This window comes from Phycodurus eques, chromosome 1 (genome assembly GCF_024500275.1).
Source record: "Phycodurus eques isolate BA_2022a chromosome 1, UOR_Pequ_1.1, whole genome shotgun sequence".
NCBI classification, from domain to species: Eukaryota; Metazoa; Chordata; class Actinopteri; order Syngnathiformes; family Syngnathidae; genus Phycodurus; species Phycodurus eques.
The window spans coordinates 6,283,899-6,301,991 of NC_084525.1; the positions used below are offsets into that span (position 1 = coordinate 6,283,899).

The 18,093-nt window shown below is 42.7% G+C and overlaps 1 protein-coding gene across 4 annotated transcripts in view; it reads left to right on the forward strand.

Annotated features, from left to right (window-relative positions):
• iqsec2b (IQ motif and Sec7 domain ArfGEF 2b) overlaps window positions 1–15,983 on the forward strand; it is a 46,179-nt gene extending 30,196 nt beyond the window's left edge. For 3 of the 4 annotated variants that reach the window (XM_061674531.1, XM_061674540.1, XM_061674549.1), the window contains 11 exons: window positions 2,021–3,081; window positions 3,155–3,316; window positions 3,406–3,528; window positions 3,626–3,792; window positions 5,215–5,354; window positions 5,459–5,584; window positions 6,376–6,475; window positions 7,784–7,945; window positions 9,092–9,271; window positions 10,164–10,213; window positions 12,183–15,983. In XM_061674531.1, the coding sequence (XP_061530515.1) occupies window positions 2,021–3,081; window positions 3,155–3,316; window positions 3,406–3,528; window positions 3,626–3,792; window positions 5,215–5,354; window positions 5,459–5,584; window positions 6,376–6,475; window positions 7,784–7,945; window positions 9,092–9,271; window positions 10,164–10,213; window positions 12,183–13,367 (3,456 nt within the window). In that variant the 3' untranslated portion in view covers window positions 13,368–15,983. The remainder of the gene's footprint in view (window positions 1–2,020; window positions 3,082–3,154; window positions 3,317–3,405; window positions 3,529–3,625; window positions 3,793–5,214; window positions 5,355–5,458; window positions 5,585–6,375; window positions 6,476–7,783; window positions 7,946–9,091; window positions 9,272–10,163; window positions 10,214–12,182) is intronic. The other variant, XM_061674558.1, reaches the window with a different exon arrangement.
• Window positions 15,984–18,093: the final 2,110 nt, after the last annotated feature.

Consider the following 18,093-nt stretch of genomic DNA (forward strand, 5'->3'; position numbering starts at 1 on the left):
GGATACTGAACTGGGCTGGGCTGACCTTGAGCTGGCATCTGTTCAACTTAACAAGACGTACAACTTAATAAAACGTGTGTTTCACCAGCAAACAATTTTAGAAAACTTACCTTCAATGTTGCAGAGATACGCTGAGATGTAAAACTTGAAATAAATAGGAACTCCAGAAGACAGCGAGTGAGCGTTGTTTAACTTGACTGGAACTTGATGTGGGTTTTTTTGTTTTAATTTATTTTTAGTTTTATTGAGTCAAGTGCTGCTTGCATAGATCCCAAGCAAGGATGTGATGTTTTGTAGGCCAGCTTGGGCGATGGAATGTTGCGCCCCAACTTGGACCTACTGTATCTATTGCATTGAAGAGGAAGTACTGTATCACATTTAACGAGTGTCAATGGGTCCCCACACCGGAAGCGCTTCATTAATTAATCAGACAACACGTGTGAAACAACTTTACTCACCAGTAACTACATATTATTATTCACTATATTCATCCTTCTGATGTAAAAAATAGATATATGTATATTTCTAAATGTTTTTATTTTACTCTCAATATTTTTATTTCATTTTAATCTTCAGAGAAAGTAATGTGGTGACCACTGTGTAGGGTGGGGCAGCACCCTATCGCCCTCTACTGACCAGCCGCCACTGGTATTTGTACAGGTGGAGTTATACTTGTAATGGCGTTGATGATATGTTCCTTGAGATGGTTTATGTTTGGTATCTTTTCCTGATACACTTTCAAATGCCCACAAAGTAAAAATCAAGTAGAGTGAGATGTGGCGATCTGGAAGGCTACTCACCAGGATCACACCGACCAATCCAAGTATATGAAAGGTTGTGAGCCGACAGGCTTCCGGGGCTCCTCTTGGCTGGCGGACAGGCGGAGGGCTCCACTGCGTTGTCACCTCCTCACTTGGGAATCTGCTGTAAATAACGACACCAAGCTGTTCTGTGAATTGTGGCATCCCGGGAAGTTGCATTTTGGGGTTGTAGCCATAACTAGCTAGCTAAATGCGCGCTCTGGTGATTGAAATGGGGCTAGTAATTAATAATAACTTGGGCCATGTCCACACAGAAACGGAGCTATTTATTTTTCGTCTTTAAAATGTTTCCCGTAAACATGAAATCGTTTCAACGACGCAGAAATGCTGCAGTATATATGAGAGGCTTGAAGTGCCGCTTTAATGCTGGTACATGAAGTCACCAAAAACAGATGATAATAAGCCCGTGTGAAGTAAATATGCTCACAACAATGGTGGGGAATGTGAAGCAAACCACAAATCTGCGTGGACTGACAACGAGGTTGAACTTCTGCTTCGCTGCCAAGGTAAAGAACGTCTAACATGGTGAGCCACCATTCTTGTTGGTATTGTTGGTGGTGTTAATGTACATTAATGCAAAAACTGGGATGAACGCGTCATCGTCTCTGTTGTAAACACTGAAGTGCTAGGGGCAGGGTTTTCAGATTTAGTCACTCTGGGACCCGGTTTTAAAAATGATCTTTTTCGGGTTCCCAAAATGTCAGTTCCGTGTGGACAAAATGTAGAAATTATTTTAAAAAAAATATATATATATTTGTGTGTCTTTGGACATACTTGGCAAATAAAGATAATTCTGATTCTGATACACTTAGACTTGTTTCCATGTGGAAAGGGTCTAAGAAACTCGCAATTGCGCCAGGCAACAACTGATGCGAATGAAGGCGCTCTGCAGGTTCTTATATAGCGGGGGAGGGGAAACTAATGCTGAACTAATACTTGCCGCTGTTTTAGTCACGGCCAAAAAGAAAATCAGGAAAACTGAAATTGTGAAAAACAGTTTAACGCTATAGCTCCACAATTGAGTATACAGAATTAGCAGTCTTTGCACGTTTTCAGCAATTATCTTCAAACATGTATCATGAATTTAGAAACAATTAAACTTTACTTCGGTAGTCAATGTGACTACTTCGGTGACAATGTGAAAACGGGATCACACCTAGTGTCCTACTAACTACTACTTCTGTTTGTGTTCTATCTAGGTTAAGTCCTTAGCTGATTCCATTGACAATGCCCTGACCTGCCGTGCTGATCGCAATGACTCCCAAGAAGGCAGCAGGGAGGGTGGCGGTCTCAGTGAAGATTTTGGGGAGTGTATGTGGAGCAGTAGCAGCAACCCCTCCTCGCAACGTGGTCTGGGTGAAAGAGCCAGGGGAGTCGGAGGAGTACTGAGCATGCACGGAGACAGTACGGCAACCTCGTACAGCGACGTCACGCTTTACATGGACGACGGCATGCCACCCTCGCCGCTTTCCCCGGACCGGGCACCCAGCAGCACCGACACAGAATACTGGGGCCCTGGCGGGGGTGTCGGGGTCCGTGAGGACAGCAGGGACACAGAGGGAGGGGGCAGCAGTAACAGTCGGCGCAGCACACCATGCACAGAGTGTCGGGACTACCGTCTGAGGGGCGCACACCTGCCTCTCCTCACAATTGAGCCGCCGAGTGACAGCTCAGTGGACATGAGTGACCGTTCAGATCGGGGCTCTCTAACCAGACAGCTGGTCTATGAGCAGGAGCCTGGAGTGGGGGCTGGGTCTCCTCAGGGAACCCTCAAACACTCCCCAAACACTGTGGCCCGCTCGCCATCCACAGCGGCCGCCCAGGGTCAGATCAGAGCACCTGGCAGAGCCGTCCCGACACACATCCCTCACCAGGTGGCTTCACACCACCACCATCACCATCACCACCACCCCATCCACCACCATCAGTACCCTGACACGCCATCGTCGTCTTCATCGCCTCAACAGCCCCCCACCACTCCTCTGTCCTCCTCCTCCTCCACAGCTCTGCCCTCTGGAGGGCTGGAGCAGCCGTGTTGCTCGGATGGCGACAACGACTCTCTGAACTCCACCACCAACTCCAATGAGACAGTCAACTGCAGTTCCGGTTCCTCGTCTCAGGACAGCCTCCGGGAACCTCTACCCCCTCTGGGCAAGCAGACATATCAGAGGGAAAGCCGCCAGAGCTGGGACTCTCCGCCCTTCAACAGTGATGTAGTGCAGAGACGCCAGTACCGCATAGGTCTCAATCTTTTCAACAAGTAAGACGTTTGTACTACAATCATATAGGCAATGCATACAGTACTTTAACTGATATGTTTCCTTCAATGACAGGAAGCCAGAGAAGGGGATCCAGTACCTGATTGAGAGAGGCTTTGTGTCAGACACTCCAGTTGGGATTGCTCGTTTCATCCTCGAGAGGAAGGGTCTGAGCAGGCAGATGATCGGAGAGTTCCTGGGGAACCGGCAGAAGCAATTCAACAAAGATGTTTTAGAGTGGGTATACGAAGGGAACCTTTCTTTTTTGTTGTTTGACATTATGTTTAACATGCCAAGATTGAAAATCTCTATTTTGTCAATTTCAGTTGTGTGGTTGATGAGATGGACTTCTCTGGAATGGATTTGGATGATGCTCTGAGGAAGTTCCAGGCTCAAATAAAAGTTCAAGGAGAAGCACAAAAAGTGGAACGGCTCATTGAGGCCTTTAGGTTTGTGTGTCCGAAATTGCAAGCTTACCACTGGTAGAGGTTAGCACAGCTTCGAAGCCACCAATTACACTGACTGTGTTTTATGCCTCCCATGCAGTCAGAGATACTGCATGTGTAATCCGGTTCTGGTTCGGCAGTTCCAGAACCCCGACACCATCTTCATCTTGGCCTTCGCCATAATCCTTCTCAACACAGACATGTACAGCCCTAACGTCAAAGCAGAGAGGAAGATGAAGCTGGAGGATTTCATCAAGAATTTAAGAGGTGCTACTTGATCATCAAAGCAAAACAATATCCAGTTGCCACACTTGTGATGATGGTGTGTGATGTTGATGTGTGGTGATGGAAAAACGTGATCTGTGTCACGTTGTTATTTATTTATTTTTAGAAAAGCATGTTTGTAGACGACTACAATGACCGCTGTACATCGTCTAAATGTGCTCATGCATTTCAAGATATAGTTGGATGAATGTGCAATTTGAATGTAATTGCTTTACCTTGTGATCAAGTCAATCATTTTGGAAAATTTCTCCTAAATAGATGATAATATATATTTGGCCCATGTTGAGATCTCAACTGATGTTATAAACACACAAAATGTCCATGTTCCAAATTTGAATCATCTAGTACAGTGGTAAGCAAACTTTTTACACCAACTCAAACATTTTTTTACAGTACCTCTCTAACTACCACCATAATGACCAATATAAAAAGATAAATTAAAAAAAAACAGTAATGTAGTAGTTCTAAGTGCTCTTCAAAACCCAAGAGAGATTTTATTCCTTTTTACTGTAGGCTCCTGTAACATTATGCAAAGTATGAACATAAAGGACTCGTGCTTAAATGTAAGAATTTTTTTAAAACCACGTACCGTAAATAATGATTCAATTTTAAAAATATATTGCATGTAAAAGTTAAATTAAAAAAAACTAACTTTTCTTGAATATATTTAAAAACGGCTAACATTAAATGCAAATGTAGCTTAACTAAAAATTTAATACAACTGAACTGTACTTAAAAAGTGTACTGTACTTTAAAAAAAAAAAGTACTCTACTGTATTGTTAAAAATAGTTTAAACTGGCTCGGTGCATAGCTACAAGCTTGTGAAATTATTCACAGTTTGAACATTAACACTGTGCATAAGGGAATAATAAAAAAAACATAGGATAAAATAAGATTTAATAAAATATATTGCCCATTAAAGTTAAATTTAAAAAAAATACTTAAATGTTTAAAAACAAAGAGCTCTTAAAAATTAAATGCAAATGCATTGTGTTGTACTTAAAAGTTAAATACAACTGAACAAAAATGTACAGTATATGAGAAGTAAAAAAAAACAATGTATGTACGTGCAAGGTATTAAATGTACCGTACTGTTTTTGTTTTGTTAGAACAGGCTGTATGCATAGCTACTGTACAAGCTTCATTCTAATATGTTTGATTACAGTTTTAAGTTTTAAATGATCAAAATTTTATTTGTATTTAATTCAGTGATTGTATCACATACCACTAGAGGGAGCCCACATACTACTTTAAACATCACTGAACTTGTACTGTATATGCCATTTGTCAACATGTACAGGAAGAGTTTTGTGTGTTGTTTTCGTGATTGTAGTACTTCGTCTTGTGCATGAAAATCTGATCAACTGTTTAATGAAGCAATCCCTCCCTTTTATTCGCCCAAGGCGTCGATAATGGTCAGGATATTCCCAGGGACCTGCTTGTTGGGATTTACCAACGGATACAGAAATGGGAGCTGCGGACCAATGACGACCATGTGTCTCAAGTGCAGGCAGTGGAGAGAGTCCTTGTGGGCAAGAAGCCTGTGAGGGCAACTTTTGAAAACATGCTTTTTTTGGGGGTCAAGATTTACATGCCGTTTTGTAACTAATAAATATATATATATAATTCTTGTATTTGTCTTCTTAGGTACTGTCCCTTCCCCATCGTAGGCTGGTGTGTTGCTGCCAGCTATACGAGGTACCCGACCCCAACAGACCTCAGAGAACAGGAGTACATCAGCGCGAGGTCTTTCTCTTTAATGACCTTTTGGTGGTAAGACGCCTTTTTTGGAGGTCCATCCTATACTGCCTCTTCGAGCTTACAGGCACTCATCAGGCACTTGTATCTCAAGTAGACTTGACTATTGTAATGGTCTTCTGACTGGACTCCCCAAAAAGAGCATTAAACAACTGCAGCTCATTCAGAATGATGCAGCTCGGGTTCTGACCAGAACAAAGAGGTCAGAGGATATTTCTCCAATTCTAAAGTCATTACACTGGCTTCCAGTAAGCTTTAGAATAGATTTTAAAGTTCTGCTACTGGTCTATAAATCACTAAACGGTTTAGGTCCTGAATACATGAAAGAAATGCGAAATGGAATATAAACCCAGTAGGGCTCTGAGATCGACAGACTCAAGTCAAATAGTGGAGCACAGAATCCAAAGCAAACATGGTGAAGCAGCATTTAGCCATTATGCTGCACACAAATGGAATAAGCTAACAACAGAAGTGACGTCGGCCCCAAGTGTGCATGTTTTTAAGTCCAGGTTAAGTCCAGGTTTTTCCCCATGCTTTTTAGAGCATTTCCACTTTTAAATGACATTTTGCTGTTTTAATTGTATTTTTTTTCTCTTGGTTTTAAATGTTTATAAGTTGTTTTTTTTCCTTTGTTCTTTAATGCTTTTAATCATGTGAAGCACATTCAGTTACCTTGTGTATGAAATGCGCTGTATAAATGAATTTGCTTTGCTTTGCTCATACATGGCAAATGTTATATAAAAACTTGATGAGGAGTCTTTTCAAGTATTTGTTACAATGTCAGTTGTCTTCATGTTCTGCCTTAGGTAACCAAAATCTTTCAGAAGAAGAAAACCTCAGTGACATACAGTTTTAGACAATCTTTCCCTCTGGTTGAGATGCAAGTGCACATGTTCCAGAACTCATGTAAGAAACTCATTGTTCCTTTTGCACATTTCAACCATCATTATACAGTGGTGTGAAAAGGTTTTTGCTCCTTGATGATTTCTTATTTCTTTGCATGTTTGTCACACTTAAATGTTTCCCATCATGAAACAAATTGAAATATTAGTCCAAGACAACACAAGTTAACACAAAATGCATTTTTTAAATGAAGGTTTTTATGGTTAAGGGAGAAAAAAATCCAAACCTACATGGCCCCTGTGTCAAAAAGTGATTCCCCCCTAAACCTGGTTGGGCCACCCTTAGCAGCAACAACTGCAATCAAGCATTTGCGATAACTTGGAATGAGTCTCTTACAGTGCTGTGGAGGACTTTTGGTCCACCCATGTTTGCAGAATTGTTGTAATTCAACCACATCGGAGGGTTTTCAAGCATGAACCACCTTTGTAAGGTGATGCCACAGCATCTTAATAGGATTCAGGTCAGGACTGTGACTAGGCCACTCCAAAGTCTTCATTTTGTTTTTCTTCAGCCATTCAGAGGCGGATTTTGCTGGTGTGTTTTGGATCATTGTCCTGCTGCAGAACCCAAATTTGTTTCAACTTTGGGTCACGAACAAATGGCCGGACATTCTCCTTCAGGATTTTTTGGTAGACAGTAGAATTCATGGTTCCATTTGTCACAGCAAGTCTTCCAAGTCCTGAAGTAGCAAAACAGCCCCAGACCATCACAATGCCACCACCATATTTGACTGTTGGTATGATTTTTGAAATGCAGTGTTACTTTTATGCCAGATGTAATGGGACACACACCTTCCAAAAAGTTCGACTTTTGTATTGTCAGACCACAAGAGTATTTTCCCAAAAGTCTTGGGGATCATCAAGATGTGTTCTGGGAAAATGGAGACGAGCCTTAGTGTTCTTATTGCTCATCTGTGGTTTTCCTCTTCGAACTCTGGCAGGTCCTATTTAAGTGTTTCTTCATTGAGAACAGGTTTGGCAGTTTCAGGCCTGGGTGTGGCTAGAGAAATTGAACTCAGGTATGATAAACCACAGTTATGGTTTTATGGGGGAGGGGGGGCAATCACTTTTTTACACAGGGCCATGTAGGTTTGGATTTTTGTTCTCCCTTAATAAAAACCTTCATTTAAAAACTGCATTTTGTGTTTACTTGTGTTGTCTTTGACTAATATTTAAATTTATTTGATGATGAGAAACATTGAATTGTGACAAACGTGCAAAAAAAAAAAAAAAATCAGGAAGGGGGCAAACACTTTATCACACCACTGTATGTCATTTTTTGACCTTGTTTCTCACTGTTGTTTTCTCTTAGACTATCCTCATGGTATCCGCCTGACCTCCGCAGTCTTGGGTGGGGAAAGAAAAGTTCTCATCGTCTTCATGGCCCCCAGTCAGCAAGACAGCACTCGCTTTGTTAGTGACCTCAGGGAGAGTGTTGCTGAAGTGCAGGAGATGGAGAAATACAGAGTGGAATGTAAGTCCAATGTGGCACGGTGGATGACTGGTTAGCACATCTGCCTCACAGTTCTGAGGATCTGGGTTAAATTCCAGCCTCAGAGTTTGTATGTTCTCCCTGTGCCTGCGTGGGTTTTCTCCGGGTACTCCGGTTTCCTCCCACATCCCCAAAACATGCATAGGTTGTAGGTTGATCGAAGACTCTAAATTGTCCGTTGGTGTAAATGTGAGTGTGAATGATTGTTTGTTGGCTGGTGACCAGTTGAGGGTGTACCCCACCTCTCGGGCAAAGTTAGCTTGGGTAGGCTGCAGCACGCCCGCGACCCTGTAGTGCAGTGATTCCCAACCGGTGTGCCGTGAGAGCTCTTCTGGTGTGCCGCGGGAAATTATCAAATTTCACTTAATTGGTCAGAGTATTATTTATTCACAAAAAAATAATGTCTCTTTGTTCACCTATCTACGCCAGCGGCATATAAAGACAGACAGAACAAATAAATGCTCTTTTATTCGATGGCACAAAGTGTACAATTGACTTGTGTATCCACTTTTAGTGACATTTTTGTTTGTTGGTGTGCCGTGAAATTTTTGAAATGTAAAATATCTGCCCTGGCTCAATAAAGATTGGGAATCACTGCTGTCGTGAGGATAACCGGTTGGGAAAATGGATGGATGGATGTAAGTCCACCATCTACTGGCCACAGTTGTGAATTACTGTACATGCTTCCTGCCCAATTATCTCACTGTACTGACATTTTAAAGTAAACATGCATTTATTTTACAATTTTAACACTTCCCAAGTGTCTTAATAAAAGGACATTATTCCAACTAAATAAACAAGGATAAAGAATAACAGCACTTAACATCCATTTGTCACACTTTGTTTGAAATCACTGTTTTCAAGGGCTACTCAGTGTTGCCAATTTAACAACTATATTTTTTCAAAAAGCAACCAGCAACAAATTTTGTGACTTGTTGTGGTGTAACTGGAGACTTCCTGAGACAGCAAGAAATGTTCACCCCCTCTCCATCCCGACTACAAATGAATCACGCTTGCTCAAAGCCACTATTAGCTAATAAGTCAATTTTTCATCTTACATGTGTCATATATATATATATATATATATATATATATATATATATATATTCCTTTTGCCTATATTTACAGCGGAGTTGGAGAAGCAAAAAGGTGTAATGCGGCCCAGTTTGCTCACTGGAGGTGGGGGTGTGAAGAGTGACATTGTGAATGGTACTTTGGGAAGGACAAGTTTTGACGATAACTGCTCAGTTGGCGAAGGTCTCAAACGCACAGCACTTAGCTCATCACTCAGAGACCTATCTGAGACAGGTGAGTAAAAGAGCCCTGTGGAGAAGGTTCTATATTACTCGCTGCCAGGTGGATGGTTGGCTTCAACTATGATATTATTCTGGTTCTATACGACCTTTTCACCATGATGTCAAACGTACTTTCGGGTGGCAAAAACTCGATATTGCACCACTAGTAAACAAACCCTTCCATGTCATATGGTCAAGGCAGACCAATTGAGGAAACAGGCGAAATGGCTTAAATGATGATTTTAGCCTTCTTCTCTACTGGCGTAGTTTAAATGTGTTACGAGAGCTGAACTTCCTTCCAAGGGAGAGAGAACACCAGCCATAATTTACATTTCAACAGGTAAATTGATTCAAAAATAGACGTGGTGGAAATTCAGACAGTTAACATGATCATTGAGGGACTGGCTAATGTTGCTCAAATTAATGGCACAGACGAGCTCTTTAATGGCGAAATGAATAGCGCCCTGTAGAGTTGATATTAGGAAGCAGGTTAGCCATTACGTTTTGCTAAATTACTCAAAGACAACCTAACATTGTGTGTGTCACTGTGAGAAAATGTCTTCCACAAACGCAATGATGGGGGTTCGGTTTCTAATCTGTCTCTTTAGAAGTGGTCGCTAGTCTTGCGATCTTCTCTGTACAACTATTTGAACATCCACTCGATATTTCCTCCTCACTCACAGGTTCCGCTGAATTATTTTAGATTTATTTTTTTAAGGAATTTGAAAAACCTAAACCTTTGGGGGGAATATCTTTGGGTACAACAACCCCCAACACAAAAAGTTGTTTTCAACATTTTTAGTTCAGGTGAAAAGGTCTACTGGAACATTTCTCTTTCTTAACACACAAGCAAACTTTCCAATCTTTCTCTCTCTGCTAACTTTACTCTTCCTGCTGGGGTGCAGGGAAGCGTGGTCGGCGGAACAGTGTCGGTTCTCTGGACAGTACTATGGAAGTAAGTCTCAAAGACTATATGAAGAGTTCAAATGCAAAAGTGTTCAATTTTTTGTGAACTCAGTATAATTATTTTTGAAATTTCCAGGTCCCAGGCTATAGCTAATAATTTCTATTAGTGTATTATAAGTTAATATAAATCAATCAATAAAGAAGCTAATTTTGGGAAAAATACAACTCATTGAAAAGGTCTTTTGAAGAGGTCTTTGATGTAATTTCATCGGCAAAACTCCAAGAAATCAATTTAGTTCAAAAACAGACATGTCCAAAATGTTCACAAAACTATAAATTACTGTTACGATTCGTAATCTACAATCTCCTGAACTAAACCTTAACCTCCAATGAAAAAAACCATCAGAAGCCATCTCCTATTGTTCACGTCAAAAACCCCTTTAAAGTGAATGATTGGAGCGTCCTTGACGGATTGTTCGCGATTGACATGACTACACTGATAAGTTTCATGACATCGTCTCTCTTGGGCTGTTTCACACAATTAGCATATTTTACAGTCACTTACAAGGACAACCGAGGCGATAATATAGCAGCGAGTTAACGAGAAGTCGTGGACTTGTGATTGGCTTCGATGGAGATGGAAAAAAAATGCATTTGGCACTTTTTCTGTTTGATTTTCTGGTTTCTGAAATAAAGTTATTATTATTATTTTTCATAGGAGTTCTTTGGTTTGCTAGGGTTAGGAAATGCAACATTGAACAATTCCATGAAAGGCAGTCTGCTCGTAGCCGTGATTCTATTTATGTCTAAACGGCGCTTGTCAGCTTTCGCGTTTGAACTCTTCAAATATAGACCTGTAATAACAGACTCGCATCCACCCTCTTCCCTAAAACATTGATAAGGTTGCTAGTCAGTGTACCTGCATGTACTCTTTGTGTCTGTCCTGCACCCTTTGCATTGCCTTTACTTGGATGTCCAAGCACACCTGTGTGTACGTGTAAAGCCTGTTCAACACTTATACGATTTGGGCCATTTCAGACAAAAGGTCCACATTTTGGGGGGAAAATGGGCCATTGTAGCTCAAAAATGCCAGCGGACCGTGTCACAGGGAGCATAGATGAAAGAAGTCAGCGGATAACCAGAGGTAGTGTGTCAGGCAGTGTCAGATATTTAGAGTGCGTCAGCAAACCCTAACTGTCTGATAATTGTGTCAATGACGCACCTTCAGCTATTTGTTACACTGTCGCGATCAGTGATGCTGGTAACGCGTTACAAAGTAAAATTAACGTAACACACTCTGGCAAAAGTCAACCCTTCAAAATAAAAGCATACAGCATAATAACACACTCACCGCACTTTCTCAGGCCGCATGGTGGCTTATTTAACAGCTGTACTCAATAAACAAGCACAAAATAGTTTGAGTGTGACTGCTGAACAAGGCACCACGGGGCCAAAGAAAATGCGGTGAAACTGTTTGATATAATCCTGTTTGCCTTTATTTTGAAGGTGTGACTTTTGACAGGATAAATTGCACCAACTTGCCCAAGTGTTGCCATAGCAAACTGGGAGGGTTAGTTCCTTGAGTTGTAATAAATGCCTCTATAAAATGTATTTTTAGTTAATATTTTGGGTGTCTGGAACAGATTAGATATACATTATTTCCAATGGTAAATATTGCGCTGGTTTTCGTACGATTCAGTTTTAGTCATACTTTTTGGAAGGGTTTAATCACAAAAAACGACATTCCACAGTATATATTCGTATATATTCTTAATATACAGTATATTAAGAACCAAATGCAACGGACAATTGCAACATGTATATTTAATAATATGATGAAGAGATTATACTTTTACTGTACATGGTTTTCACAGTCATAACTGCCCTCTGAGGAAACCATAACGATGATGTGGCCCATGATGGAAAATGAGTTTGACACGCCTTGTGTAGAACATGCTTATGGTGGAAGAGACTTCCATGGATGTTTATCGCGTAAGATGACACTATTTTCCTTTCAGGGATCCATTATTAGCAGTCCGCAGCCTCACCAACGCTACTCAGTGCCAGGTGTGGTCTCCGGCTGCTACGCAACAGAAGACTTCCGGCCTCATCGCCCCATCCTGAGCCCCGGAACGGGGATGGGGGGTGGGCCGGGGCAGCAACATACCACTGCTGGGACAGGAGTCGGGGGCGTCCCCAGCAGTGTCGAGAGAGCAGGAGCGGGGAGCTGCCCTGGGGGGAGCGGCAACAACAGCGTCTCCTTCCTGGGCTCACTATTCGGCAGCAAACGCCCCAAACCGCCAGGGCCCCTTATTCCACCGGGGCCACCCTACCCCGCGCCTGTCCACCCGCCGACGACGGGAGGGCCCCCTCCTCACTCCCCTTCATCCCTGTGCCAGCAGTTGGAAGGGGGGCCTTCCAAGATCCAGGCGCTGCACGCACAGTACTGTCACGCGGCTACCGTGCAGCCCCCACCACCTTACTACCACCACCATCGCTACCATGCCCAAAATGTCCCTCCTCCTTTGCAAGGGGTGCCTCCTCATACTGTACAGAGAGGCCCGCAACCCTGTCGTACACCACTTTGCGCACCGCACGCCCCGCACCCGCAGCTGGCACATCTCTCCCAGCTCTCACAGCATGGGCTTCTGGGTCGCTACACCAACATGGTAGTTGGACGTCCCCCACCCCTTTCTCCTCTCTCCCAGCATTCCCCGAACCCACAGTTCGCCCTGTACCACGTGCAGCCCACACACTCTATCAGAGGGTGCACCACCGGCCCTGTTACCAAACCGCCCCTAACCTTGTCTCACTCCCATCCGCACCCCCACGCACACTCCCAAACCCACCCCGGGCACGTGCACACACCGCACCCGGGCAGCCACTCCAGCCATCAAACACACTTCATCTTCGGCACTCTGCCCCACAATCTGCCGTCCGCTACCGTCAACACGCATCACACAGCATCCGCCGGCCCGTATCTGCCCCAGTACCCTCCTCTCTCTTCCATCCCCCCTCCCCCACCACACTCCCCTTTACCCCCCCCTTCGTCCCCCCTTACCCCTCTTACACCTCTCTCCCCTCTCCCCCCCCAGCACCCCGGGCAGCCTCAGCCAGGGCCGCAGGTGACGGGGGCCGGAGCGACAGGTACAGGGGGCAGCTCCAAGTCCAAGCCTATCAACCGGATAAGCACCGTGGTGTGAGCAGGGCGTGGCCCGCTCGGGGTCATAGGTCGGATGATAGCGCAGAGGAGGCGAGCAGGGCGAGGGCGAGGGCGAGGGCCAGATCTGCCAGGACGGAGAGCAACAGCGGCGTTGGGGCTGACAAGAGGAAACGCAGCTTGCTCCGCCTCTGTTACTTTCACCTCCGTTTCCCGCATATGTAGGCGGAGATTGCACGATCGCATCACAAGAACACACACCGCCCACATGTTCAAACAGTCCATCCATCCATCCATTTTCTGAGCCGCTTATCCTCACAAGGGTCGCGGGAGTGCCGGAGCCTATCCCAGCTATCATCGGGCAGGAGGCGGGGTACAACCCTGAACTGGTTGCCAGCCAATAGTCATATTACAAGCCATATAATTAAAGTTCAATACTTATATTGGTACTGCCTCGGTTTTAACTTGTTTGACGTCTCATTGATTCTAATTAAGAAAGTACAGTGGTGCCTTGAGATACGAGTGCCCTGAATTTTTCGAGACACGAGCTGCCATTCGGACATTTTTTTGCTTTGACTTATGAGGTCATACTTGAAATACGAAGGCAGGCACACTAGAAGGAGCAGCATTCAATTGATGCAATATGACAAAAACAGTTTAATTCTTTTAAAATCTATTTCATTATGTCATTATATTTTTCTAAAGTACTATTTTTCTTCTTTAAAATATACACTTCACAACAATTTTTGACGTTTTGGGGAGGGGTGGGGGGAAGGCTGGCACGGATTAATGGCACTTGCGTTTATTTGTTTCAGAGGGAAAAGAGTTGAGATTTGAGTGTTTTGAGTTTCAAGCATGGTCATGGAACAGATTAAACTCGTATCTCAAAGCATCGCTGTGCCGTAATTTACATGTATGAAAAATGGCACCCTTACTGTACATCCAGGATAACAACAAAGATTACTGTACAGTCCAGCAAAGTTTTAACGCTGAAAACAGCCGAGTTGCAAAAAACACCCCTTTGCAATAATTCCCTTGACTTCATGACGTCGCCATCCACTGCAGGGTTTGCTGACACTATATTTTTTTCTTTCTAAAGATGACCTCAAATGTGTTGCTCCGTCTTGAAACATTTTAACGGCAGACGGTCTTTGGCTTAAGCGTCTTTTACATGTCTACCGGAGCCACTTGGCTTCATGATGCATTTCTCAAGGAGTATGGAAATTAATGATACAATCAACAATCTATTGTGAATGTTTCTGAAGCTTCTCGCTTTTTTTTTTTTTTTTGATCACTATTAGATCTGCTATGAGTATGATGAATATTGTCGATTTGTTTGATAAGTACCGTACGTAAATGTATCAGCAGATGTTTGTACAGGGTGATATAAAGCTTAGAAGCGCATAAATACCCTTTGGAGAGTGCTTTGATTTAACGTCATCGACATCATTTGCACCCTTCTGTTAACATCGTTTGGTGTGAAATATTGATGGTTGAAACAAGATCAATAATGTTTTGTTCTAACTGATGACTGTCTTTTTTTTAATTTTTATTTTATTTATATATATATTTTTGGGATGGGGAAAAAAACCTCTGATGATGATGAAAAAAGTGTTACTATGGTTGTGGAAGTTTTAGAAAGATGGTGTTTCCTTTGCAATTATGTGAAGCACCTCAACTCACTTTTTCAAAATCATCCGATTTGTCGTGGGTGAGATATGTTTTGACGAAGCAAGCTTTTACATGAGGATTTGTGGGTTTAGCACGTGATGTCTTAAGTCACCAATGACCATTTTATTCTCTCACCGCTCCGGACACTTTTTTCTAACTCTCAACACATTTTCTGATGCTGTGGCATCCCCATGAGGGCTTTGTATTTGTAAAAAAAAAAAAAAAAAACGATAGCAAGGATTAAGAATGTAAAACAGCATTCTTTGTTATTCAGTGGCCTCGTGCACCCTTTTGCGACTGCAATATTTTAAGTTATGAGTACTGACAGTTACCTACAGTGCCAGTTATTATCAAGAGAAAATTATATATACTCCGATGTTTTTTGGAGCAGAGGAATGAGGACAAAACGATGTCAGTGTTTGGAATCAAGCTATACTGAAAGAAAACTTGTGTAAAGTGTGAATCCACAAAAAAGGACACAAAGGAGGTTTGCAGAAAGTCAAGATTGTGAGATGAAGCTTTTATATATATGTGTTGACTAGCCCTTTTCTTTTATTGTATCATTTCTGACTCTTCTTGCATGGATATATCTGCATTGAATAGATTGTACTGTATAAACCTGAATGTAAATAAGATACTATAAGCTTATCAACCATGGGACAAAGTGCTCCCAGTCTGTATTCAGGTGCGTGCATGTGAGTGCCATGACATATGTACATACGAAAGGTTAACAGGGACAGAAAATGTTGTGGAAAAGGAATATTGTTTATTTTTTAATTATTATTTGTGACTGAAGATGGGAGAAGGAATTAAGAGTAATACTGTATACATTACAACCTGGTGGTTATATGTCAGTGCACTGATGGATATTACTTTGAACCATTTCAGTTCAAGTTTCAGTTGTGAATGTGTTAAATGTACTGAAAGAATAGAGATTTTACATGTGAATATTTATTGCTTCAGATCAATTAAAGTGTCCTTGCAGTGATGTGGTTGTCACATGTTGTTTTTATTACATTTAAGGGAGCTTTCACGTACACGATATGCATAATTATAGCTGGTCTTTATGGCTGCACACATACAAATGATATGGCATTTTCACATTGGACACCCTTAAGTTACAATTGTTAGAAGATAGTGAAAAATAAATAAAACGACTGATTATTCATAATGATTCTAGCAACTAAGTATACATTAGACGACAGTGAAGAATTGTAATATTGACTGGCTTATGTATACAGCATACTGTGGAAAAAGGAAATTAGAAAAAAAAAAAATTTTTTTTTGCATTAAGCTTTGCAGACATTACAAAGACAAAAGCTGTGGTTGTTTTAAATGCAGTAAATGTGTATTTTTCTTTATCTTTAGTTTTAAAAATTCAACTCGGAGTGCAATAAAGAGCTTGAAGCCTCTTTTTTTTTGAGGAATTGTTCACTATCTGCCAAACTGCCGCTTGTACTGAAGTGACTTGACTTCACTCCCACCATACACCACACGTATCACAAATATTTGTTCGCAAATCAAAGCAAAAAAAACTTGGCCCAACTGCAGCTTACATCTCCAAAAACCCGTAAATCGGGTCACTCGTATCTCAAGGCACCACTGTATGTAGCTTTGTGTCTTGGTCTGTTTGTACAGCTGGTTCATGGAGAAATGACAGACATAAAGTTTCAATATGACTCTGGTGTTGGGCAGTTCCATAGGTACCATGGTGACTCAAATGCCTTCCTACAGCTGCACAAATTATCACCATTTATCTATAGTTTTATTTTTTAAACAAATTATAATAACGGGATGGCAGTATAGCTCAATTGTAAGGACAGTCACAATTCAAGTACTGCTGCGGACGAATGAATAAGTCATTTTTAAAAAAGGCAACTAGTTATTTTCCTGGGTACTGTGGAAGTGCCCTTGTGCAAGGCAGTGTCCCCACTGCTTGAGATGCAGTCCACCATTGTGATAACATAGGAGGCTAAAAAAAAAAAACTGCTGGAACAGAGAGTGTGGGTGGTGTAATAATAATTATAATAATAATAAGAAGAAGATAGCTGGGAGAGGGTCCAGCACACCCCGACCTTAGTGAGGAGCTCAGCGTCTCACCTGCCATCTGCCAGTGGATTTACAGCTTTCTGACGGGCAGGACACAGCAGGTCAGGCTGGGGGAGGCCACCTCATCCACACGCAGCATCAGCACTGGGGCGCCCCAAGGTTGTGTCCTCTCTCCGCTGCTCTTCTCTCTCTACACGAACGACTGCACCTCAGCAAACCCGACTGTCAAGCTCCTGAAGTTTGCAGATGACACCACTGTCATCGGCCTCATCAAGGACGGTGACGAGTCTGCATATCGACAGGAAGCGGAGCGGCTGGAGCTGCGGTGCGGGCGACACAACCTGGAGCTGAACACGCTCAAGACGGTAGAGATGATCGTGGACTTCAGGAGGCATCCTTCGCCACAGCTGCCCCTCACGTTGTCCAGCTGTCTTGTGTCAACCGTCGAGACCTTCAAGTTCCTGGGAATTACAATCTCTCAGGACCTGAAGTGGGCGAACAACATCAACTCCGTCCTCAAAAAGGCCCAGCGGAGGATGTACTTCCTGCGGCTTCTGAGAAAGCACGGCCTGCCACCGGAGCTGCTGAGACAGTTCTACACAGCGGTCATCGAATCGGTCCTGTGTTCTTCCATCACAGTCTGGTTTGGTGCTGCTACAAAAAAGGACAAACTCCGACTGCAACGGACAATCAAAACTGCTGAAAGGATTGTCTGTACCCCCCTACCCACCATTGAGGACTTGCACGCTGCCAGAACTAAGACAAGGGCGTGCAAAATCCTCTCGGACCGTCTGCACCCCGGTCACCGGCTCTTCCAGCTCCTTCCCTCAGGTAGGCGCTACCGATCAACGCAAACTAGAACTAGTAGACATTCCAACAGCTTCTTCCCTCTTGCGATCAACTTCTTAAACACCTAACCTATAATTCCATTACAACAAGCTGGCAATTTTTTGACTTGAGTTCGTTGTCACATTTCTGTGGGGCCAATTATTTATTACTTGTGCACTCACTGTAGTTGTCTCGCCATGCTGCACTATTTGCATATACTG